The sequence below is a fragment of the Tachypleus tridentatus genome, chromosome 12 (assembly GCF_004210375.1).
Source record: "Tachypleus tridentatus isolate NWPU-2018 chromosome 12, ASM421037v1, whole genome shotgun sequence".
NCBI classification, from domain to species: domain Eukaryota; kingdom Metazoa; phylum Arthropoda; class Merostomata; order Xiphosura; family Limulidae; genus Tachypleus; species Tachypleus tridentatus.
The window spans coordinates 69,196,074-69,220,945 of NC_134836.1; the positions used below are offsets into that span (position 1 = coordinate 69,196,074).

Here is a 24,872-nt window from a genome sequence, read left to right on the forward strand (position 1 = left end):
CCCGTCGTTGTAGAAGGTATGATTACAAACACAGGTGAAACTATTTAGTACTGTAGCAAGCTACGACCCGTCGTTGTAGAAGGTACACAGGTGAAACTATTTAGTACTCTAGCAAGCTAAAACCCGTCGTTGTAGAAGGTAACAAATACAGGTGAAACAAGCTAGTGCTGTAGCAAGCTAAGTCCCGTCGTTGTAGAAGGTAACAAACACAGGTGAAACTATTTAGTACTATAACAAGCTGAGTCCCGTAGTTCTAGAATTTCACAAAATACAGGTGAAACTATTTAGTAATGTCGCAAGCTGAGTCCCGTCGTTGAAGAATACAAGAAAACACAGGTGAAAGTATTTAGTAATGGAGCAAGCTAAGTACCGTCGTTGTAGAAGGTTACAAACAGAGGTGAAACATTTTAGTAGTATAGCAAGCTAAGTCCCATAGTTGTAGAATTTTAACAAACACAGGTGAAACTATTTAGTACTGTAGGAAGCTAAGTCCCGTCGTTGTAGAAGGTAACAAACACAGATGTAACTATTTAGTACTGTAGCAAGTTAAGTCCCGTCGTTGTAGAAGGTAAAAAACAGTAATGATGCTATTTAGTGCTGAAGCAAGCTACGTCCCGTCGTGGTAGAATGTAGCAAACACAGGTGAAACTATTTAGAACTGTAGCAAACTGAGTCCCGTCGTTGTAGAATTTAACAAAATACAGGTAAAACTATTTAATAATGTAGCAAGCTGAGACCCGTCGTTGTAAATTTAACAAACACAGCTGAAACTATTTAGTACTGTAACAAGCTAAGTCCCGTCATTATAGAAGGTAACAACCACAGGTGAAACTATTTAGTACAGTAGCAAGCTACGTCTCGTCGTTGTAGAAGGTAACGAACACAGGTGAAACTATTTATTACTGTTGCAAGCTACGTCCCGTCGTTGTACAATTTAACAAAATGCAGGTAAAACTATTTAATAATGTAGCAAGCTACGTCCCGTCGTTATAGAAGGTAACAAACACAGGTGAAACTATTTAGTACTGTAGCAAGCTAAGTCCCGTCATTATAGAAGGTAACAACCTCATGTGAAACTATTTAGTACAGTAGCAAGCTACGTCTCGTCGTTGTAGAAGGTAACAAACACAGGTGAAACTATTTAGTACTGTAACAAGCTGAGTCCCGTAGTTGTAGAATTTAACAAAATACAGGTAAAACTAATTAATAATGTAGCAAGCTGAGAACCGTCGTTGTAGAATGTAACAATCACAGGTGAAACTATTTGGTACTGTAGCAATCTAAGTCCCCCCGTTGTAGAAGGTAACAAAGAGTAATGAAACTATTTAGTGCTGAAGCAAGCTGCGTCCCGTCCTTTTGGAAGGTAACAATCACAGATGAAACTATTTATTACTATAGCAAGTTAAGTCCCGTCCTTGTAGGATGTAACAAACACAGGTGAAACTATTTAGGACTGTAGGAAGCTAAGTCCCGTAGTTGTAGAATGTAACAAACACAGGTGAAACTATTTAGTACTGTAGCAAGCTAAGTCCCGTCCTGGTAGAAGGTAATAAACACAGGTGAAACTATTTAGTACTGTAGCAAGTTACGTCCCGTCGTTATAGAAGGTAACAAACACAAATGAAACTATTTAGTACTCTAGCAAACTGAATCCCGTCGTTGTAGAAAATAACAAACACTAATGAAACTACTTAGTGCTGTAGCAAGCTAAGTCCCGTCGTTGTAGCAGGAAACAAACACAGGTGAAACTATTTAGTACTGTAGCAAGTTACGTCCCGTCGATGTAGAAGGTAAAAAACACAGGTGAAACTATTTGTTACGGCAGCAAGCTAAGTCCCGTCGTTGTAGAAGGTAACAAACACAGATGAAACTATTTAGTACTGCAACAAGTTGAGACCCGTAGTTGTAGAATTTCACAAAATACAGGTGAAACTATTTAGTAATGTCGCAAGCTGAGTCCCGTCGTTGAAGAATATAAGAAAACACAGGTGAAACTATTTACTACTGTAGCAAGCTAAGTCCTGTCGTTGTATAAGGAAACAAACACAGGTGAAGTTATTTAGTACTGTAGGAAGCTAAGTCCCGTCGTTGTAGAAGGTATGGTTACAAACACAAGTGAAACTATTTAGTACTGTAGCGAATTAAGTACCGTCGTTGTAAAATTTTAAAAAACACAGGTGAAACTATTTAGTACTGTAGCAACCTAAGTCCCGTCGTTGTAGAAGGTGAAAAACACAGGTGAAACTATTTAGTACTGTAGTAAGGTAAAATCCCGTCGTTGTAGAAGGTATGGTTACAAACACAAATGGAACTATTTACTACTGTAGCAAGTTAAGTCCCGTCCTTGTAGGATGTAACAAACACAGGTGAAACTATTTAGCACTGTAGAAGCTAAGTCCCGTCGTTATAGAAGGTAACAAACACAGGTGAAACTATTTAGTACTGTAGCAAGCTACGTCCCGTCGTTGTAGAAGGTAACGAACACAGGTGAAACTATTTAGTACTGTAGCAAGCTACGTCTCGTCGTTGTAGAAGGTAACGAACACAGGTGAAACTATTTAGTACTGTAGCAAGCTAAGTCCCGTCGTTGTAGAAGGTAACAAACACAGGTGAAACTCTTTAGTACAGTAACAAGCTGAGTCCCGTAGTTGTAGAATTTAACAAAATACACGTAAAACTATTTAATAATGTAGCAAGCTGAGTCCCGTCGGTGTAGAATGTAACAAACACAGGTGAAACTATTTGGTACTGTAGCAATCTAAGTCCCCTCGTTGTGGAAGGTAACAAACAGTAATGAAACTATTTAGTGCTGAAGCAAGCTGCGTCCCGTCCTTTTGGAAAGTAACAATCGCAGATGAAAAAATTTAGTACTGTAGAAAGTTAAGTCCCGTCCTTGTAGGATGTAACAAACACAGGTGAAATCATTTAGAATTGTAGGAAGCTAAATCCCGTTGTTGTAGAATGTAACAAACACAGGTGAAACTATTTAGTACTGTAGCAAGCTAAGTTTCGTCGTTGTAGAAGGTAAGAAACAGTAATGAAGCTATTTTGTGCTGAAGCAAGCTACGTCCCGTCGTTGTAGTAGGAAACAAACACAGGTGAAACTATTTAGTACTGTAGCAAGCTGCGTCCAGTCCTTTTGGAAGGTAACAATCACAGATAAAACTATTTAGTACTGTAGCAAGTTAAGTCTCGTCCTTGTAGGATGTAACAAACACAGGTGAAACTATTTAGGACTGTAGAAAGCTACGTCCCGAAGTTGTGGAAGGTAACAATCACAGGTGAAACTAATTAGTACTGTAGCAAGTTAAATCCCGTCGTTGTAGAAGGTAACAAACAGTAATGAAGCTATTTAGTGCTGAAGCAAGCTACGTCCCGTCGTTGTAGCAGGAAACAAACACAGGTGAAACTATTTAGTACTGTAGCAAGCTGCGTCCAGTCTTTTTGGAAGGTAACAATCACAGATGAAACTATTTAGTGCTGTAGCAAGTTAAGTCCCGTCATTGTAGGATGTAACAAACACAGGTGAAACTATTTAGGACTGTAGAAAGCTAAGTCCCGAAGTTGTGGAAGGTAACAATCATAGGTGAAACTAATTAGTACTGTAGCAAGATATGTCCAGTCGTTATAGAAGGTAACAAACACAAGTAAAACTATTTAGTACTGTAGCAAACTGAGTCCCGTCGTTGTAGAAAATAACAAACACTAATGAAACTATTTAGTGCTGTAGCAAGCTAAGTCCCGTTGTTGTAGCAGGAAACAAACACAGGTGAAACTATTTGGTACTGTAGCAATCTAAGTCCCGTCGTTGTAAAAGGTAACAAACAGTAATGAAGCTATTTCGTGCTTAAGCAAGCTACGTCCCGTCGTTGTAGAAGGTAGCAAACACAGGCGAAATTATTTAGTATTGTAGCAAGCTGAGTCTCGTCAATATAGAAGTTAACAAACACAGGTGAAACTATTTAGTATTGTAGGAAGCTAAGTCCAGTCGTTGTAGAAGGTAACAAACACAGGTGTAACTATTCAGTACTGTAGCAAGTTAAATCCCGTCGTTGTAGAAGGTAACAAACAGTAATGAAGCTATTTAATACTGTAGCAAGCTATATCCAGTCGTTATAGAAGGTAACAAACACAAGTGAAACTATTTAGTACTGTAGCAAACTGAGTCCCGTCGTTGTAGAAAATAACAAACACTAATGAAACTATTTAGTGCTGTAGCAAGCTAAGTCCCGTCGTTGTAGCAGGAAACAAACACAGGTGAAACTATTTAGTACTGTAGCAAGATACGTCCCGTCGATGTAAAAGGTAAAACACACAGGTGAAACTATTTATTACTGTAGCAAGCTAAGTCCCGTCGTTGTAGAAGGTAACAAACACAGGTGAAACTATTTATTACTGTAACAAGCTGAGTCCCGTAGTTAAAGAATTTCACAAAATACAGGTGCAACTATTTAGTAATGTCGCAAGCTGAGTCCCGTGGTTGAAGAATATAAGAAAACACAGGTGAAACTATTTACTACTGTAGCAAGCTACGTCCTGTCGTTGTATAAGGTAACAAACACAGGTGAAGTTATTTAGTACTGTAGCAACCTATGTCCCGTCTTTGTACAAGGTAACAAACACAGGTGAAACTATTTAGTACTGTAACAAGCTGAGTCCCGTAGTTGTAGAATTTCACAAAATACAGGTGCAACTATTTAGTAATGTCGCAAGCTGTGTCCCGTCGTTGAAGAGTATAAGAAAACACAGGTGAAACTATTTACTACTGTAGCAAGCTACGTCCTGTCGTTGCATAAGGTAACAAACACAGGTGGAGTTATTTAGTACTGTTGCAACCTATGTCCCGTCTTTGTACAAGGTAAAAAACACAGTTGAAACTATTTAGTACTGAAAGGAGCTAAGTCCCGTCGTTGTAGAAGGTATGGTTACAAACACAAGTGAAACTATTTAGTACTGTAGCAACCTAAGTCCCGTCGTTGTAGGATGTAACAAACACAGGTGAAATCATTTAGGACTGTAGAAAGCTAAATCCCGTTGTTGTAGAATGTAACAAACACAGGTGAAACTATTTAGTACTGTAGCAAGCTAAGTCCCGTCGTTGTAGAAGGTAAGAAACAGTAATGAAGCTATTTAGTGCTGAATCAAGCTACGTCCCGTCGTTGTAGCAGGAAACAAACACAGGTGAAACTATTTAGTACTGTAGCAAGCTGCGTCCAGTCCTTTTGGAAGGTAACAATCACAGATAAAACTATTTAGTACTGTAGCAATCTACGTCCAGTCCTTTGGGAAGGTAACAATCACAGATGAAACTATTTAGTACTGTAGAAAGCTAAGTCCCGTAGTTGTGGAAGGTAACAATCACAGGGGAAACTGATTAGTACTGTAGCAATCTATGTCCAGTCGTTATAGAAGGTAACAAACACAAGTGAAACTATTTAGTACTGTAGCAAACTGAGTCCTGTCGTTGTAGAAAATAACAAACACTAATGAAACTATTTAGTGCTGTAGCAAGCTAAGTCCCGCCGTTGTAGAAGGTAACAAACAGTAATGAAACTATTTAGTGCTGAAGCAAGCTGCGTCCCGTCCTTTTGGAAGGTAACAATCACAGATGAAACTATTTAGTACTGTAGCAAGTTAAGTCCCGTCCTTGAAGGATGTAACAAACACAGGTGAAATCATTTAGGACTGTAGGAAGCTAAATCCCGTTGTTGTAGAATGTAACAAACACAGGTGAAACTATTTAGTACTCTAGCAAGCTAAGTCCCGTCGTTGTAGAAGGTAAGAAACAGTAATGAAGCTATTTAGTGCTGAAGCAAGCTACGTCCCGTCGTGGTAGAAGGTAGCAAACACAGGTGAAACTATTTAGTACTGTAGCAAGCTATGTCCATTCGTTATAGAAGGTAACAAACACAAGTGAAACTATTTAGTACTGTAGCAAACTGAGTCCCGTCGTTGTAGAAAATAACAAACACTAATGAAACTATTTAGTGCTGTAGCAAGCTACGTCCCGTCGTTGTAGCAGGAAACACACACAGGTGAAACTATTTAGTACGTGAACAAGCTACGTCCCGTCGTTGTAGAAGGTAACAAACACAGGTGAAACTATTTAGTACTGTAACAAGCTGAGTCCCGTAGTTAAAGAATTTCACAAAATACAGGTGCAACTATTTAGTAATGTCGTAAGCTGAGTCCCGTCGTTGAAGAATATAAGAAAACACAGGTGAAACTATTTACTACTGTAGCAAGCTACGTCCTGTCGTTGTATAAGGTAACAAACACAGGTGAAGTTATTTTGTACTGTAGCAACCTACGTCCCGTCTTTGTACAAGGTAACAAACACAGGTGAAACTATTTACTACTGTAGCAAGCTACGTCCTGTCGTTGCATAAGGTAACAAACACAGGTGGAGTTATTTAGTACTGTTGCAACCTATGTCCCGCCTTTGTACAAGGTAACAAAACACAGGTCAAACTATTTAGTACTGTGGGAAGCTAAGTCCCTTCGTTGTAGAATGTAACAAACACACCTGAAACTATTTAGTATAGCAGCAACCTAAGTTCCGTCGTTGTAAAAGGTAACAAACACAGGTGGAACTATTTAGTATTGTAGCAAGCTGAGTCCCGTCGTTGTAGAAGGTAACAAACACAGGTGAAACTATTTAGTACTGTAGGAAGCTAAGTCCCGTTGTTGTAGAAGGGAACAAACACAGGTGAAACTACTTAGTACTGTAGGAAGCTGAATCCCTTCGTTGTAGAATTTAACAAAACAAAGGTGAAACTTTTTAGTCCTGTAGCAAGCTTTGTCTCGTCGTTGTAGAATGTAACAAACACAGGTGAAACTATTTAGTGTTGTAGTAAGCTAAGTCCAGTCGTTGTAGAAGGTAACAAACATAGGTGAAACTGTTTAGTATTATAGCAAGCTACGTCACGACCTTTTAGAAAGTATCAAAGACAGGTGAAACTGTTTAGTACTGTAGCAAGCTAAGTTCCGTCGTTGCAGAAGGTAACAAATACAGGTGAAGGTATTTGGTACTGTAGAAGGTATGTCCCGTCCTTGTAGAAGGTAACAAACACAGGTGAAACTATTTAGTACTGCAGGAAGCTGAATCCCTTCGTTGTAGAACTTAACAAAACACAGGTGAAACTTTTTAGTCCTGTAGCAAGCTTTGTCCCGTCGTTGTAGAATGTAACAAACAGATGTGAAACTATTTAGTACTGTAGCAAGATAAGTCCCGTCGTTGTAGAATGTAACAAACACAGGTGAAACTATTTAGTGCTGTAGTAAGCTAAGTCCAGTCGTTGTAGAAGGTAACAAACATAGGTGAAACTGTTTAGTACTATAGCAAGCTACGTCACGATCTTTTAGAAGGTATCAAAGACAGGTGAAACTGTTTAGTACTGTAGCAAGCTAAGTTCCGTCGTTGCAGAAGGTAACAAATACAGGTGAAGGTATTTGGTACTGTAGCAAGGTATGTCCCGTCCTTGTAGAAGGTAACAAACACAGATGAAACTATTTAGTACTGTAGGAAGCTATGTCCCGTCGTTGTATAAGGTAAGAAACACAGGTGAAACTATTTAGTACTGTACCAAGCTAAGTCCCGTCGTTGTAAAGGGTAACAAAGAGTTATGAAACTATTTAGTGCTGTTGGAAGCTACGTCCCGTCGTTGTAGAAGGTAACAAGCACAGGTGAAAATATTTAGTACAGCAGCAAGCTACGTCCCTTCGTTGTAGAAGGTTAGAAAACACAGGTCAAACTATTTAGTACTGTGGGAAGCTAAGTCCCGTCGTTGTAGAATGTAACAAACAGATGTGAAACTATTTAGTACTGTAGCAAGATAAGTCCCGTCGTTGTAGAATGTAACAAACACAGGTGAAACTATTTAGTGCTGTAGTAAGCTAAGTCCAGTCGTTGTAGAAGGTAACAAACACAGGTGAAACTGTTTAGTACTATAGCAAGCTACGTCACGACCTTTTAGAAGGTATCAAAGACAGGTGAAACTGTTTCGTACTGTAGCAAGCTACGTTCCGTCGTTGCAGAAGGTAACAAATACAGGTGAAGCTATTTGGTACTGTAGCAAGGTATGTCCCGTCCTTGTAGAAGGTAACAAACAGTTATGAAACTATTTAGTGCTGTTGCAAGCTACGTCCCGTCGTTGTAGAAGGTAACAAGCACAGGTGAAAATATTTAGTACAGCAGCAAGCTACGTCCCTTTGTTGTAGAATGTAACAAAACACAGGTCAAACTATTTAGTACTGTGGGAAGCTAAGTCCCGTCGTTGTATAATGTAACAAACACAGGTGAAACTATTTAGTACTGTAGCAACCTAAATCCCGTCGTAGAAAAATGTAACAAACACAAGTGAAACTATTTATTACTGTAGTAAGCTAAGTCCATTCGTTGTAGAAGGTTACAAATACAGGTTAAACTACATAGTACTGTGGCAAGCTAAGTCCTGTCGTTCTAGTAGGTAACAAACACAGGTGAAACTATTTAATACTCTAGCAAGCTAAGTCACATCCTTGTAGAAGGTAACAGACACTGGTTAAAATATTTAGTACTGTAGAAAGCTACGTCCCGTCGTTGTAGAAGGTAACAAATACAGGTGAAACTATTTAGTACTGTAGCAAGCTATGTTCCGTCGTTGTAGAAGGTAACAAACACAGGTGAAACTATTTAGTGCTGTAGCAAGCTACGTCCCGTCGTTTTAGAAGGTAGCAAACATTAATGAAACTATTTAGTGCTGTTGCAAGCTACGTCCCGTTGTTGAAGAATGTAACAAACACAGGTGAAATTATTTAGTACTGTAGTAAGCTAAGTCCCGTCGTTGTGGAATGTAACAAACACACGTGAAACTATTTAGTACTGTAGTAAGCTAAGTCCCGTCGTTGTAGAATGTAACAAACACACGTGAAACTATTTAGTACTGTAGGAAGCTATGTCCCGTCGTTATAGAAGGTAACAAACACAGGTGAAACTATTTAGTAGTGTAGCAAGCTAAGTCCCGTCGTTGTAAAAGGTAAAAAACAGTTATGAAACCATTGAGTGCTGTTGCAAGCTCTGTTCCGTCGTTGTAGAAGGTCACAAACACAGGTTAATCTATTTAGTACTGTAGCAAGCTAAGTCCCGTCGTTGTAGAAGGTAGCAAACACAAGTGAAACTATTTAGTAATGTAAGAAGCTAAGTCCCGTCCTTGTAAAAGGTAACAAACACAGGTGAAACCATTTAGTGCTGTAGCAAGCTACGTCCCGTCGTTTCGGAAGGTAGCAAACATTAATGAAACTATTTAGTGCTGTTGCAAGCTACGTCTCGTCGTTGTAGAAGGTAACAAGCACAGGTGAAAATATTTAGTACAGCAGCAAGCTACGTCCCTTCGTTGTAGAATGTAACAAAACACAGGTCAAACTATTTAGTACTGTGGGAAGCTAAGTCCCTTCGTTGTAGAATGTAACAAACACACCTGAAACTATTTAGTATAGCAGCAAGCTACGTCCCGTTGTTGTAGAATGTAACAAACACAGATTAAATTATTTAGTACTGTGGGAAGCTAAGTCCCTTCGTTGTAGAATGTAACAAACACACCTGAAACTATTTAGTATAGCAGCAAGCTACGTCCCGTTGTTGTAGAATGTAACAAACACAGATTAAATTATTTAGTACTGTAGTAAGCTAAGTCCCGTCGTTGTAGAATGTAACAAACACACGTGAAACTATTTAGTACTGTAGCAACCTAAGTTCCGTCGTTGTAAAAGGTAACAAACACAGGTGGAACTATTTAGTATTGTAGCAAGCTGAGTCCTGTCGTTGTAGAAGGTAACAAACACAGGTGAAACTATTTAGTACTGTAGGAAGCTGAATCCCTTCGTTGTAGAACTTAACAAAACACAGGTGAAACTTTTTAGTCCTGTAGCAAGCTTTGTCCCGCCGTTGTAGAATGTAACAAACAGATGTGAAACTATTTAGTACTGTAGCAAGCTACGTCCCGTTGTTGTAGAATGTAACAAACACAGGTGAAATTATTTAGTACTGTAGTAAGCTAAGTCCCGTCGTTGTAGAATGTAACAAACACACGTGAAACTATTTAGTACTGTAGTAAGCTAAGTCCCGTCGTTGTAGAATGTAACAAACACACGTGAAACTATTTAGTACTGTAGGAAGCTATGTCCCGTCGTTATAGAAGGTAACAAACACAGGTGAAACTATTTAGTAGTGTAGCAAGCTAAGTCCCGTCGTTGTAAAAGGTAAAAAACAGTTATGAAACCATTGAGTGCTGTTGCAAGCTCTGTTCCGTCGTTGTAGAAGGTCACAAACACAGGTTAATCTATTTAGTACTGTAGCAAGCTAAGTCCCGTCGTTGTAGAAGGTAGCAAACACAAGTGAAACTATTTAGTAATGTAAGAAGCTAAGTCCGTCCTTGTAAAGGTAACAAACACAGGTGAAACCATTTAGTGCTGTAGCAAGCTACGTCCCGTCGTTTCGGAAGGTAGCAAACATTAATGAAACTATTTGCTGTTGCAAGCTACGTCTCGTCGTTGTAGAAGGTAACAAGCACAGGTGAAAATATTTAGTACAGCAGCAAGCTACGTCCCTTCGTTGTAGAATGTAACAAAACACAGGTCAAACTATTTAGTACTGTGGGAAGCTAAGTCCCTTCGTTGTAGAATGTAACAAACACACCTGAAACTATTTAGTATAGCAGCAAGCTACGTCCCGTTGTTGTAGAATGTAACAAACACAGATTAAATTATTTAGTACTGTGGGAAGCTAAGTCCCTTCGTTGTAGAATGTAACAAACACACCTGAAACTATTTAGTATAGCAGCAAGCTACGTCCCGTTGTTGTAGAATGTAACAAACACAGATTAAATTATTTAGTACTGTAGTAAGCTAAGTCCCGTCGTTGTAGAATGTAACAAACACACGTGAAACTATTTAGTACTGTAGCAACCTAAGTTCCGTCGTTGTAAAAGGTAACAAACACAGGTGGAACTATTTAGTATTGTAGCAAGCTGAGTCCTGTCGTTGTAGAAGGTAACAAACACAGGTGAAACTATTTAGTACTGTAGGAAGCTGAATCCCTTCGTTGTAGAACTTAACAAAACACAGGTGAAACTTTTTAGTCCTGTAGCAAGCTTTGTCCCGCCGTTGTAGAATGTAACAAACAGATGTGAAACTATTTAGTACTGTAGCAAGCTACGTCCCGTTGTTGTAGAATGTAACAAACACAGGTGAAATTATTTAGTACTGTAGTAAGCTAAGTCCCGTCGTTGTAGAATGTAACAAACACACGTGAAACTATTTAGTACTGTAGTAAGCTAAGTCCCGTCGTTGTAAAAGGTAAAAAACAGTTATGAAACCATTGAGTGCTGTTGCAAGCTATGTTCCGTCGTTGTAGAAGGTAACAAACACAGGTTAATCTATTTAGTACTGTAGCAAGCTAAGTCCCGTCGTTGTAGAAGGTAGCAAACACAGGTGAAACTATTTAGTAATGTAAGAAGCTAAGTCCCGTCCTTGTAAAAGGTAACAAACAGTTATGAAACCATTTAGTGCTGTAGCAAGCTACGTCCCGTCGTTTCAGAAGGTAGCAAACATTAATGAAACTATTTAGTGCTGTTGCAAGCTACGTCTCGTCGTTGTAGAAGGTAACAAGCACAGGTGAAAATATTTAGTACAGCAGCAAGCTACGTCCCTTCGTTGTAGAATGTAACAAAACACAGGTCAAACTATTTAGTACTGTGGGAAGCTAAGTCCCTTCGTTGTAGAATGTAACAAACACACCTGAAACTATTTAGTATAGCAGCAAGCTACGTCCCGTTGTTGTAGAATGTAACAAACACAGATTAAATTATTTAGTACTGTAGTAAGCTAAGTCCCGTCGTTGTAGAATGTAACAAACACACGTGAAACTATTTAGTACTGTAGCAACCTAAGTTCCGTCGTTGTAAAAGGTAACAAACACAGGTGGAACTATTTAGTATTGTAGCAAGCTGCGTCCCGTCGTTGTAGAAGGTAAGAAACACAGGTGAAACTATTTAGTACTGTAGGAAGCTAAGTCCCGTCGTTGTAGAAGGGAACAAACACAGGTTAAACTACTTAGTACTGTAGGAAGCTGAATCCCTTCGTTGTAGAATTTAACAAAACAAAGGTGAAACTTTTTAGTGTTGTAGTAAGCTAAGTCCATCGTTGTAGAAGGTAACAAACATAGGTGAAACTGTTTAGTTCTATAGCAAGCTACGTCACGACCTTTTAGAAGGTATCAAAGACAGGTGAAACTGTTTAGTACTGTAGCAAGCTAAGTTCCGTCGTTGCAGAAGGTAACAAATACAGGTGAAGGTATTTGGTACTGTAGCAAGGTATGTCCCGTCGTTGTAGAAGGTAACAAACAGATGTGAAACTATTTAGTACTGTAGCAGCTACGTCCCGTTGTTGTAGAATTTAACAAACACAGGTGAAATTATTTAATACTGTAGTAAGCTAAGTCCCGTCGTTGTAGAATGTAACAAACACACGTGAAACTATTTAGTACTGTAGTAAGCTAAGTCCCGTCGTTGTAGAATGTAACAAACAAACGTGAAACTATTTAGTACTGTAGGAAGCTATGTCCCGTCGTTATAGAAGGTAACAAACACAGGTGAAACTATTTAGTAGTGTAGCAAGCTAAGTCCCGTCGTTGTAAAAGGTAAAAAACAGTTATGAAACCATTGAGTGCTGTTGCAAGCTATGTTCCGTCGTTGTAGAAGGTAACAAACACAGGTTAATCTATTTAGTACTGTAGCAAGCTAAGTCCCGTCGTTGTAGAAGGTAGCAAACACAGGTGAAACTATTTAGTAATGTAAGAAGCTAAGTCCCGTCCTTGTAAAAGGTAACAAACAGTTATGAAACCATTTAGTGCTGTAGCAAGCTACGTCCCGTCGTTTCAGAAGGTAGCAAACATTAATGAAACTATTTAGTGCTGTTGCAAGCTACGTCTCGTCGTTGTAGAAGGTAACAAGCACAGGTGAAAATATTTAGTACAGCAGCAAGCTACGTCCCTTCGTTGTAGAATGTAACAAAACACAGGTCAAACTATTTAGTACTGTGGGAAGCTAAGTCCCTTCGTTGTAGAATGTAACAAACACACCTGAAACTATTTAGTATAGCAGCAAGCTACGTCCCGTTGTTGTAGAATGTAACAAACACAGATTAAATTATTTAGTACTGTAGTAAGCTAAGTCCCGTCGTTGTAGAATGTAACAAACACACGTGAAACTATTTAGTACTGTAGCAACCTAAGTTCCGTCGTTGTAAAAGGTAACAAACACAGGTGGAACTATTTAGTATTGTAGCAAGCTGCGTCCCGTCGTTGTAGAAGGTAAGAAACACAGGTGAAACTATTTAGTACTGTAGGAAGCTAAGTCCCGTCGTTGTAGAAGGGAACAAACACAGGTTAAACTACTTAGTACTGTAGGAAGCTGAATCCCTTCGTTGTAGAATTTAACAAAACAAAGGTGAAACTTTTTAGTGTTGTAGTAAGCTAAGTCCATCGTTGTAGAAGGTAACAAACATAGGTGAAACTGTTTAGTTCTATAGCAAGCTACGTCACGACCTTTTAGAAGGTATCAAAGACAGGTGAAACTGTTTAGTACTGTAGCAAGCTAAGTTCCGTCGTTGCAGAAGGTAACAAATACAGGTGAAGGTATTTGGTACTGTAGCAAGGTATGTCCCGTCGTTGTAGAAGGTAACAAACACAGGTGAAACTATTTAGTACTGTAGGAAGCTGAATCCCTTCGTTGTAGAACTTAACAAAACACAGGTGAAACTTTTTAGTCCTGTAGCAAGCTTTGTCTCGCCGTTGTAGAATGTAACAAACAGATGTGAAACTATTTAGTACTGTAGCAGCTACGTCCCGTTGTTGTAGAATTTAACAAACACAGGTGAAATTATTTAATACTGTAGTAAGCTAAGTCCCGTCGTTGTAGAATGTAACAAACACACGTGAAACTATTTAGTACTGTAGTAAGCTAAGTCCCGTCGTTGTAGAATGTAACAAACAAACGTGAAACTATTTAGTACTGTAGGAAGCTATGTCCCGTCGTTATAGAAGGTAACAAACACAGGTGAAACTATTTAGTAGTGTAGCAAGCTAAGTCCCGTCGTTGTAAAAGGTAAAAAACAGTTATGAAACCATTGAGTGCTGTTGCAAGCTATGTTCCGTCGTTGTAGAAGGTAACAAACACAGGTTAATCTATTTAGTACTGTAGCAAGCTAAGTCCCGTCGTTGTAGAAGGTAGCAAACACAGGTGAAACTATTTAGTAATGTAAGAAGCTAAGTTCCGTCCTTGTAAAAGGTAACAAGCAGTTATGAAACCATTTAGTGCTGTAGCAAGCTACGTCCCGTCGTTTCAGAAGGTAGCAAACATTAATGAAACTATTTAGTGCTGTTGCAAGCTACGTCTCGTCGTTGTAGAAGGTAACAAGCACAGGTGAAAATATTTAGTACAGCAGCAAGCTACGTCCCTTCGTTGTAGAATGTAATAAAACACAGGTCAAACTATTTAGTACTGTGGGAAGCTAAGTCCCTTCGTTGTAGAATGTAACAAACACACCTGAAACTATTTAGTATAGCAGCAAGCTACGTCCCGTTGTTGTAGAATGTAACAAACACAGATTAAATTATTTAGTACTGTAGTAAGCTAAGTCCCGTCGTTGTAGAATGTAACAAACACACGTGAAACTATTTAGTACTGTAGCAACCTAAGTTCCGTCGTTGTAAAAGGTAACAAACACAGGTGGAACTATTTAGTATTGTAGCAAGCTGCGTCCCGTCGTTGTAGAAGGTAACAAACACAGGTGAAACTATTTAGTACTGTAGGAAGCTAAGTCCCGTCGTTGTAGAAGGGAACAAACACAGGTGAAACTACTTAGTACTGTAGGAAGCTGAATCCCTTCGTTGTAGAATTTAACAAAACAAAGGTGAAACTTTTTAGTCCTGTAGCAAGCTTTGTCTCGTCGTTGTAGAATGTAACAAACAGATGTGAAACTATTTAGTACTGTAGCAAGATAAGTCCCGTCGTTGTAGAATGTAACAAACACAGGTGAAACTATTTAGTGTTGTAGTAAGCTAAGTCCAGTCGTTGTAGAAGGTAACAAACATAGGTGAAACTGTTTAGTACTATAGCCAGCTACGTCACGACCTTTTAGAAGGTATCAAAGACAGGTGAAACTGTTTAGTACTGTAGCAAGCTAAGTTCCGTCGTTGCAGAAGGTAACAAATACAGGTGAAGGTATTTGGTACTGTAGCAAGGTATGTCCCGTCCTTGTAGAAGGTAACAAACACAGGTGAAACTATTTAGTACTGTAGGAAGCTGAATCCCTTCGTTGTAGAACTTAACAAAACACAGGTGAAACTTTTTAGTCCTGTAGCAAGCTTTGTCCCGTCGTTGTAGAATGTAACAAACAGATGTGAAACTATTTAGTACTGTAGCAAGATAAGTCCCGTCGTTGTAGAATGTAACAAACACAGGTGAAACTATTTAGTGCTGTAGTAAGCTAAGTCCAGTCGTTGTAGAAGGTAACAAACATAGGTGAAACTGTTTAGTACTATAGCAAGCTACGTCACGATCTTTTAGAAGGTATCAAAGACAGGTGAAACTGTTTAGTACTGTAGCAAGCTAAGTTCCGTCGTTGCAGAAGGTAACAAATACAGGTGAAGGTATTTGGTACTGTAGCAAGGTATGTTCCGTCCTTGTAGAAGGTAACAAACTTAGGTGAAACTATTTAGTACTGTACCAAGCTAAGTCCCGTCGTTGTAAAGGGTAACAAACAGTTATGAAACTATTTAGTGCTGTTGCAAGCTACGTCCCGTCGTTGTAGAAGGTAACAAGCACAGGTGAAAATATTTAGTACAGCAGCAAGCTACGTCCCTTCGTTGTAGAATGTTAGAAAACACAGGTCAAACTATTTAGTACTGTGGGAAGCTAAGTCCCGTCGTTGTAGAATGTAACAAAACACAGGTCAAACTATTTAGTACTGTGGGAAGCTACGTCCCGTCGTTGTAGAATGTAACAAACACAGGTGAAACTATTTAGTGCTGTAGTAAGCTAAGTCCAGTCGTTGTAGAAGGTAACAAACACAGGTGAAACTGTTTAGTACTATAGCAAGCTACGTCACGACCTTTTAGAAGGTATCAAAGACAGGTGAAACTGTTTAGTACTGTAGCAAGCTAAGTTCCGTCGTTGCAGAAGGTAACAAATACAGGTGAAGCTATTTGGTACTGTAGCAAGGTATGTCCCGTCCTTGTAGAAGGTAACAAACAGTTATGAAACTATTTAGTGCTGTTGCAAGCTACGTCCCGTCGTTGTAGAAGGTAACAAGCACAGGTGAAAATATTTAGTACAGCAGCAAGCTACGTCCCTTTGTGTTAGAATGTAACAAAACACAGGTCAAACTATTTAGTACTGTGGGAAGCTACGTCCCGTCGTTGTATAATGTAACAAACACAGGTGAAACTATTTAGTACTGTAGAAAGCTACGTCCCGTCGTTGTAGAAGGTAACAAATACAGGTGAAACTATTTAGTACTGTAGCAAGCTATGTTCCGTCGTTGTAGAAGGTAACAAACACAGGTGAAACTATTTAGTGCTGTAGCAAGCTACGTCCCGTCGTTTTAGAAGGTAGCAAACATTAATGAAACTATTTAGTGCTGTTGCAAGCTACGTCCCGTTGTTGTAGAATGTAACAAACACAGGTGAAATTACTTAGTACTGTAGTAAGCTAAGTCCCGTCGTTGTAGAATGTAACAAACACACGTGAAACTATTTAGTACTGTAGTAAGCTAAGTCCCGTCGTTGTAGAATGTAACAAACACACGTGAAACTATTTAGTACTGTAGGAAGCTATGTCCCGTCGTTATAGAAGGTAACAAACACAGGTGAAACTATTTAGTAGTGTAGCAAGCTAAGTCCCGTCGTTGTAAAAGGTAAAAACAGTTATGAAACCATTGAGTGCTGTTGCAAGCTATGTTCCGTCGTTGTAGAAGGTAACAAACACAGGTTAATCTATTTAGTATTGTAGCAAGCTAAGTCCCGTCGTTGTAGAAGGTAGCAAACACAGGTGAAACTATTTAGTAATGTAAGAAGCTAAGTCCCGTCCTTGTAAAAGGTAACAAACACAGGTGAAACCATTTAGTGCTGTAGCAAGCTACGTCCCGTCGTTTCAGAAGGTAGCAAATATTAATGAAACTATTTAGTGCTGTTGCAAGCTACGTCTCGTCGTTGTAGAATGTAACAAAACACAGGTCAAACTATTTAGTACTGTGGGAAGCTAAGTCCCTTCGTTGTAGAATGTAACAAACAGATGTGAAACTATTTAGTACTGTAGCAAGATAAGTCCCGTCGTTGTAGAATGTAACAAACACAGGTGAAACTATTTAGTGTTGTAGTAAGCTAAGTCCAGTCGTTGTAGAAGGTAACAAACATAGGTGAAACTGTTTAGTACTATAGCAAGCTACGTCACGACCTTTTAGAAGGTATCAAAGACAGGTGAAACTGTTTAGTACTGTAGCAAGGTATGTCCCGTCCTTGTAGAAGGTAACAAACACAGGTGAAACTATTTAGTACTGTAGGAAGCTGAATCTCTTCGTTGTAGAACTTAACAAAACACAGGTGAAACTTTTTAGTCCTGTAGCAAGCTTTGTCCCGTCGTTGTAGAATGTAACAAACAGATGTGAAACTATTTAGTACTGTAGCAAGATAAGTCCCGTCGTTGTAGAATGTAACAAACACAGGTGAAACTATTTAGTGCTGTAATAAGCTAAGTCCAGTCGTTGTAGAAGGTAACAAACATAGGTGAAACTGTTTAGTACTATAGCAAGCTACGTCACGACCTTTTAGAAGGTATCAAAGACAGGTGAAACTGTTTAGTACTGTAGCAAGCTAAGTTCCGTCGTTGCAGAAGGTAACAAATACAGGTGAAGGTATTTGGTACTGTAGCAAGGTATGTCCCGTCCTTGTAGAAGGTAACAAACACAGGTGAAACTATTTAGTACTGTAGGAAGCTGAATCCCTTCGTTGTAGAACTTAACAAAACACAGGTGAAACTTTTTAGTCCTGTAGCAAGCTTTATCCCGCCGTTGTAGAATGTAACAAACAGATGTGAAACTATTTAGTACTGTAGCAAGATAAGTCCCGTCGTTTTAGAATGTAACAAACACAGGTGAAACTAGTTAATGCTGTAGTAAGCTAAGTCCAGTCGTTGTAGAAGGTAACAAACATAGGTGAAACTGTTTAGTACTATAGCAAGCTACGTCACGATCTTTTAGAAGGTATCAAAGACAGGTGAAGGTATTTGGTACTGTAGCAAGCTAAGTTCCGTCGTTGCAGAAGGTAACAAATACAGGTGAAGGTATTTGGTACTGTAGCAAGGTATGTCCCGTCCTTGTAGAAGATAACAAACACAGGTGAAACTATTTAGTACTGTAGGAAGGTATGTCCCGTCGTTGTAGAAGGTAACAAACACAGGTGAAAATATTTAGTAAAGCAGCAAGCTACGTCTCTTTGTTGTAGAATGTAACAAAACACAGGTCAAACTATTTAGTACTGTGGGAAGCTAAGTCCCGTCGTTGTATAATGTAACAAACACAGTTGAAACTATTTAGTACTGTAGTAAGCTAAGTCCCGTCGTTGTAGAATGTAACAAACACACGTGAAACTATTTAGTACCGTAGCAACCTAAATCCCGTCGTTGAAAAATGTAACAAACACAAGTGAAACTATTTATTACTGTAGTAAGCTAAGTCCATTCGTTGTAGAAGGTTACAAATACAGGTTAAGCTACATAGTACTGTGGCAAGCTAAGTCCTGTCGTTGTAGTAGGTAACAAACACAGGTGAAACTATTTAATACTGTAGCAAGCTAAGTCACTTCCTTGTAGAAGGTAACAGACACTGGTTAAAATATTTAGTACTGTAGCAAGCTATGTTCCGTCGTTGTAGAAGGTAACAAACACAGGTGAAACTATTTAGTGCTGTAGCAAGCTACGTCCCGTCGTTTTAGAAGGTAGCAAACATTAATGAAACTATTTAGTGCTGTTGCAAGCTACGTCCCGTTGTTGTAGAATGTAACAAACACAGGTGAAATTATTTAGTACTGTAGTAAGCTAAGTTTCGTCGTTGTAGAATGTAACAAACACACGTGAAACTATTTAGTACTGTAGCAACCTAAGTTCCGTCGTTGTAAAAGGTAACAAACACAGGTGGAACTATTTAGTATTGTAGCAAGCTGAGTCCCGTCGTTGTAGAAGGTAACAAACACAGGTGAAACTATTTAGGTCTATAGCAAGCTAAGTCACTTCCTTGTAGAAGGTAACAAACACAGGTGAAACTATTTAGTACTGTAGCAAGCTAAGTCATGTCGTTGCAGAAGGTTACAAACACTGGTTAAACTATTTAGTACTGTTGCAAGCTAAGTCTTTTTGTTGTAGAAGGTATCAAAGACAGGTGAAACTGTTTAGTACTGTAGCAAGCTATGTTCCGTCGTTGTAGAAGGTAACAAATACAGGTGAAACTATTTAGTACTGTAGCATGATAAGTTCCGTCGTTGTAGAAGGTAACAAACATTAATGAAACTATTTAGTACTGTAGCAAGCTAAGTCCCGTCGTTGTAGCAGGTAACAAACACAGGTGAAACTATTTAGTACTGTAGCAAGGTAAGTCTCGTCGTTGTAGAAAGTAACAAACACAGATGAAACTATTTTTTACTGTATCAAGCTATGTCCCGTCGTTGTTCGAGGCAATGAGAGAAATAGACACTATTAAAGGACAAGAAAGTGTTGTGAGTAAGTAGCTACAAAGTGATTTTGGAAGATGAATGATGTTTCGAATTCTGCTGGACATTTCAATGAAACATGTTCCTAAGCCTGCTGGACATGCCACGTCGCTGCTGAAACATCCTCGCTTACCTTTTGGCTGAGAAAGTATAATCTTTAATATACTTTTTTTTAGCCTTCGTTGTGAACATCCTTAACTGTGACGTATGGGTGTTAAATATACTAGTGTGAATTACTTCTCATTTTATTCTTGAACTACAGACAAACACTTCGTGCCAACTATCTGTTCGAATGATTCCAAACGTAACCAGAAGCTGTTATATTAATAAAGCAGAATGAAACGTGTGTCGTATGTCGTAAGTCTTTATCGCTAAAATGTTGATTCAACTACAAATTATATTTCATTGTATTTCAGCTTTTCACAGTGATGCCCAAGGTCCAGAATTATTCCCAGAACCCCCTAGTAGTGTGGAGTTCATGAACACGGAAGGAACCTCAGTGCCATGCTTAGTGGGAAGAAACTCTTTCCCAATAATTAGGTGGATGTATCGAGACGGAAGTGACGTTAGAGACATTCCTAATTTACGTCATACCCGGGCGGATGGAACTCTGATATTCACACCCTTCGCACCAGAAGAATATCGACAGGATATTCACAATTCGGTGTACAGGTGTCTCGTCTCCAACGGTGTGAGCAAACTGCTCAGCAGAGAAGTCCGTGTACATGGAGGTAAGTCAGAGAAAAATATTTATCATCTTGTAATTCGAAAAAGTCTTTGTGAACCAATGAGTTTCTGAATATCAGAACCAAATGAATAACCGCATTAAATACTGAACATTCAAACAGTAATACTTCTATAAAAGGGAAATAATTAAATTAAAATCTCACACATAAATGAATAATTTTTCACCAAACTGGTTGTTTAGATTACAATGTACTAAATCTCTCGAATCAAATCTTTTAATTTAACGATGATAAAATTTATTTTTCTACAAAATCCGATGTCCATTGATGACTGTGTGTGACTTTATGACAGTGAAGTGACTTCATAAAGAGATAGTTTGACTTCAATGGTTTAGTTACAAGTACTTTTATTAGAAGTTATAATAGCTTCTACAATAATCAAGAATGTCTTTTTTAAACGTTACGATTATTTCAATAGATTTTTAACCAGCGATAAAACGCCACACCTCTTTAGAAAAAATCTTTCTTGGAACTTGTTTGTTTGTTTTGAATTTCGGGGAAAGCTACTCGAGGGCTATCTGCGCTAGCTGTCCCTAATTTAGCAGTGTAAGGCTAAAGGAAAGGCAGCTAGTCATTACCATCCACTTCCAACTTTTAGGCTACTCTTTTACCAACGAATAGTGGGGTTGGCCGTCACATTATAACGTCACCACGGCTGAAAGGGTGAGCATGTTTGGTATGACGGGGATAGGAACCCGCGACCCTCGGATTGCGAGTCTGGTGCCTTAACCACCTGGCCATACCATGCCAACCTGGAACTTGAAGGAAAAAAAGGTAATTGTTTGAAATTGTTATGCACAAATTAAGAAATAAAAAACGAACATTTCAAAAAATTTACAATGTAAAATTATTCACAAGTTAATTTCTACAAGTCTGTTGCTGCAAGCGTGGTTAAACTGTGTGGTTTTATTTATTGAAAAACTATTAAAATTAGATTAATTGTAGAAATCGAAATTGTTTTTAATGAAGACAATTATGTGTAACAAAATAATAATAAAGCTTTCAAACATTTCACTGAAACATCATTCGGATAACCTCGCTATTAACGAAGTTTTCGGCCATAATCCTAATAACATCTCACAATATTCGCAACTTGGAAGACTCAGTCATAACTCTACAGCACACAAATTCCAACACTATTAAAATGAAAGCTGTTTTACTTATTAATCAGAAGATATGCTTTATAACACATATCTATAATGGTTATACATTCACCCACTGATAATATTAATAATAAATTTTTATTACGAGATAAACATTAGTCTTCACCCTTTATTTAGGCTTATTCCATTTTAAAGTTTTTAAATTTCACATTTTCTCCTTCAACCCCAGAATAAGAACTGATAAACGGTTTTAGCCTTATTAAATTCATTTCTTCTAGGAACCTAATACAGACTTTACTGTTCGTAAGGATCATAGAAATTACGATACATTATGCGAGTTGCTTGCAGTTAAGCACAAAAACTATACAACGGACTATTTTTGCTGTTTCCGCCATTTGTATCGAAACCCGTTTCTAGCATTATAAGCCCTAAGACTTACCACTGATTCACCAAATGAGGAACGAGTCCACGATTGAAGCTTCTCGACTAATTCATTACATTTCATTGCGGTCTGAGAGCACGCGGTTCAACAGTGCTCGTTTGGTCAGTCGTGTACAAAATTGTGAGACAGCATTCCTAACAAATCCTCTGTAAATCAAATTGGTTGTATATTGATGTGTGAACATGTGTATCACAGTTCAAATATTTGCTTTGAGCCCCAACTATTCGAAAAAATCACCAGTTCTTGTCGACCCCACAGCCGAGCATCCTTGGTGGAATAATAATATTTGGATAAGAAATCAGAGAAGATGAAAAAACAAAATGCGTTTCGTTTCACACCGTATTTGCTCACTGTCCCTGCTTTATTTGTTTTGATTGTTTGTTTGTTTTGGAATTTCGCACAAAGCTACTCGAGGGCTATCTGTGCTAGCCGTCCCTAATTTAGCAGTGTAAGACTAGAAGGAAGGCAGCTAGTCATCACCATCCACCGCCAACTCTTGGGCTACTCTTTTACCAACGAATAGTGGGATTGATCGACACATTATAACGCCCCCACGGCTGAAAGGGCGAGCATGTTTGGCGCGACGGGGATGCGAACCCGCGACCCTCAAATTACGAGTCGCACGCCTTAACACGCTTGGCCATGCCGGGCCTATTTGTTTTGCATCATTCGTGGCCTTTATAGAGTGAACAGTCTTTTAAAGTCAAACATAACAGAAAAGGAAAGAAAATAATGTGAAATGTAACATCTGTATACATTCAAATAAATATTTTAAAACGTTTCGGAAATGTTACAAACTTATAATTATGTACAGTTAAGTTTAAAACTTTTATAATCAGTTTTGTTGTTTTTTAAATAAGTTAAGATTCGAAACTTCTGTCAATATCGAAATCGTTATTTGAGCTTTGAAATTTAACAATATAGAACAAACTATTTAAAAACGAGGGTTTGAAACTCGGTTTTTTTAAACAGTGATAATTAAATACAACATCAAAGATCGGATCGCTCAAACATCCTTCACAATTACAACTTATTCCCAGAATATGTATACTTGTATTATTAGGGCTTTAGTTACTATGCTCACAGATATCTCCCCTTGTGTGTTAAAGGATAATAACAGGAAATAGCAATGTACATCTTTCTGATAATCTCATAACACACATTTCGGTTTTGGTTTCTGTACTAACTTTCAGTGTTATATAGTACCGATTTTTAATGCCTATATACATTTGGTGTAATTTATTATATTAGTTTTTTTTTTACTTATTGGTGTGTGTGTGTACATATTCACACGACCTTTGTTTGGAGCAATTTGCCAGTTGCTAGGCCTATTCACATAAAAATTTGACTAGGACCTAAGCCTACTTAAAATAACGAAATTACTACAACCACAATACGTGTTTGTATGAAAAAGCGCGAACTTGGTCTAAATCTGTCCCGAGACGAGTTTTGATAGAAAACGTTTACAAATGGATGTTACTCTAGCATCAAATTTGAGACGTGTAGGTTTTCACTTTGACGTAAAACAAAATTTCATTCTCATTTTGACTCTTTCTTTGTTTGTTTTAAAGCCACTTTACTTGACAAACTTATGAGTAACTAAAAACTGAAAATACAAGAAAATCAAATCAATGCTTCTTCGTTTTATACAGCTATTTCCACAACACAGACTGACAGACAAACGTGTGTGTGTGTGTATACCAGTCCAGCACATTTGTAAGTAAGAAACATCAACTCGTTACTCTTGAAAGCCAGTGCATGTAGCTGACATTTCACGCTCCGAACATTTGATCTCTAATTAGTTCTCACGGCTTAAGATAAAACCAGGTGCCCCACTGAGGAGGGGAGATGCCCTCAGAGTTCGAAATGGGGTCTTAATTGGTAGTTGCTGGGAAACATGTTTTATTTAGGCCGAATTATCATCTTTACATACTAATAAACAAAATATGCCACACAGTTAATACCCTTCCCCAGCTGAATTTGGAGGCCCATTTGAGGTCAAGCTTCTTTAGTCCCGCTCTAAAGCCTTTTGGTTCCTTGCACGTGTTATGTTTCCCATCAGTTTTTCATTCTATGTGGTAACAAACTTTTAGAAGTCACTATATCTGATCTCCACCAAGAGGGAATTGCATCTATGATATTAAAAGTGACATTTCTTTTACATTTACTATGTACCAATTTTTAAAAAGTGTGAACTGTTTTTCTCTGAACAAAATAAAAACTAAGAACAATGATATATTCAGTAAATCTTTCTTGTTACAATTTCTGAGTACTTTTCTTACAAAATAAACAGCTCTGCCTCTGTGTACTTCACAAAGAGGGTGTTATAATTGCGAGATTCCATCCCTCTGTTCAAGTAATGTTCACTGCTGGTTAGGTAGCCTCCCTCTGGCCAGCAGCAGTTCTAAATTAGGGGTGGCTACGGAGTCTGTGACTAGTCAATTAACAAGTGTCTCATAATGTGATGATAAGGTTGAAAATGCCCAGTTGTTATCACAACTATAGAAGGCTTATTTTTTCTTTCTTTTTTTTTTTTTGTCACTTTGTCGAGAACGCTTTCACACTTCTGTTTTGGTAATGTTAACAAAACTATCGCCTAATTTTTCTTTCGTCATGTATGGTGTTCATATTAAATGCTCAGTTTTAAAGTTTTTGTTATCCTTTATTTTCTGATAACTTCAGCGATATAACAACAAAATAGTTTAATTCCGAAATTTAATGATATGAACTTGTAACCAAAATTAAAACAAAACTTACCAAGTAGTGTTCACAGCTATGCCTTA

At 38.3% G+C, this 24,872-nt stretch overlaps 1 protein-coding gene across 1 annotated transcript in view; it reads left to right on the forward strand.

Annotated features, from left to right (window-relative positions):
* LOC143233510 (cell adhesion molecule Dscam1-like) overlaps positions 1 to 24,872 on the forward strand; it is a 92,511-nt gene that overhangs the window by 10,785 nt on the left and 56,854 nt on the right. Inside the window, exon 2 of the mRNA XM_076469806.1 lies at positions 20,215 to 20,529. Within this exon, the coding sequence (XP_076325921.1) occupies positions 20,215 to 20,529 (315 nt within the window). The remainder of the gene's footprint in view (positions 1 to 20,214; positions 20,530 to 24,872) is intronic.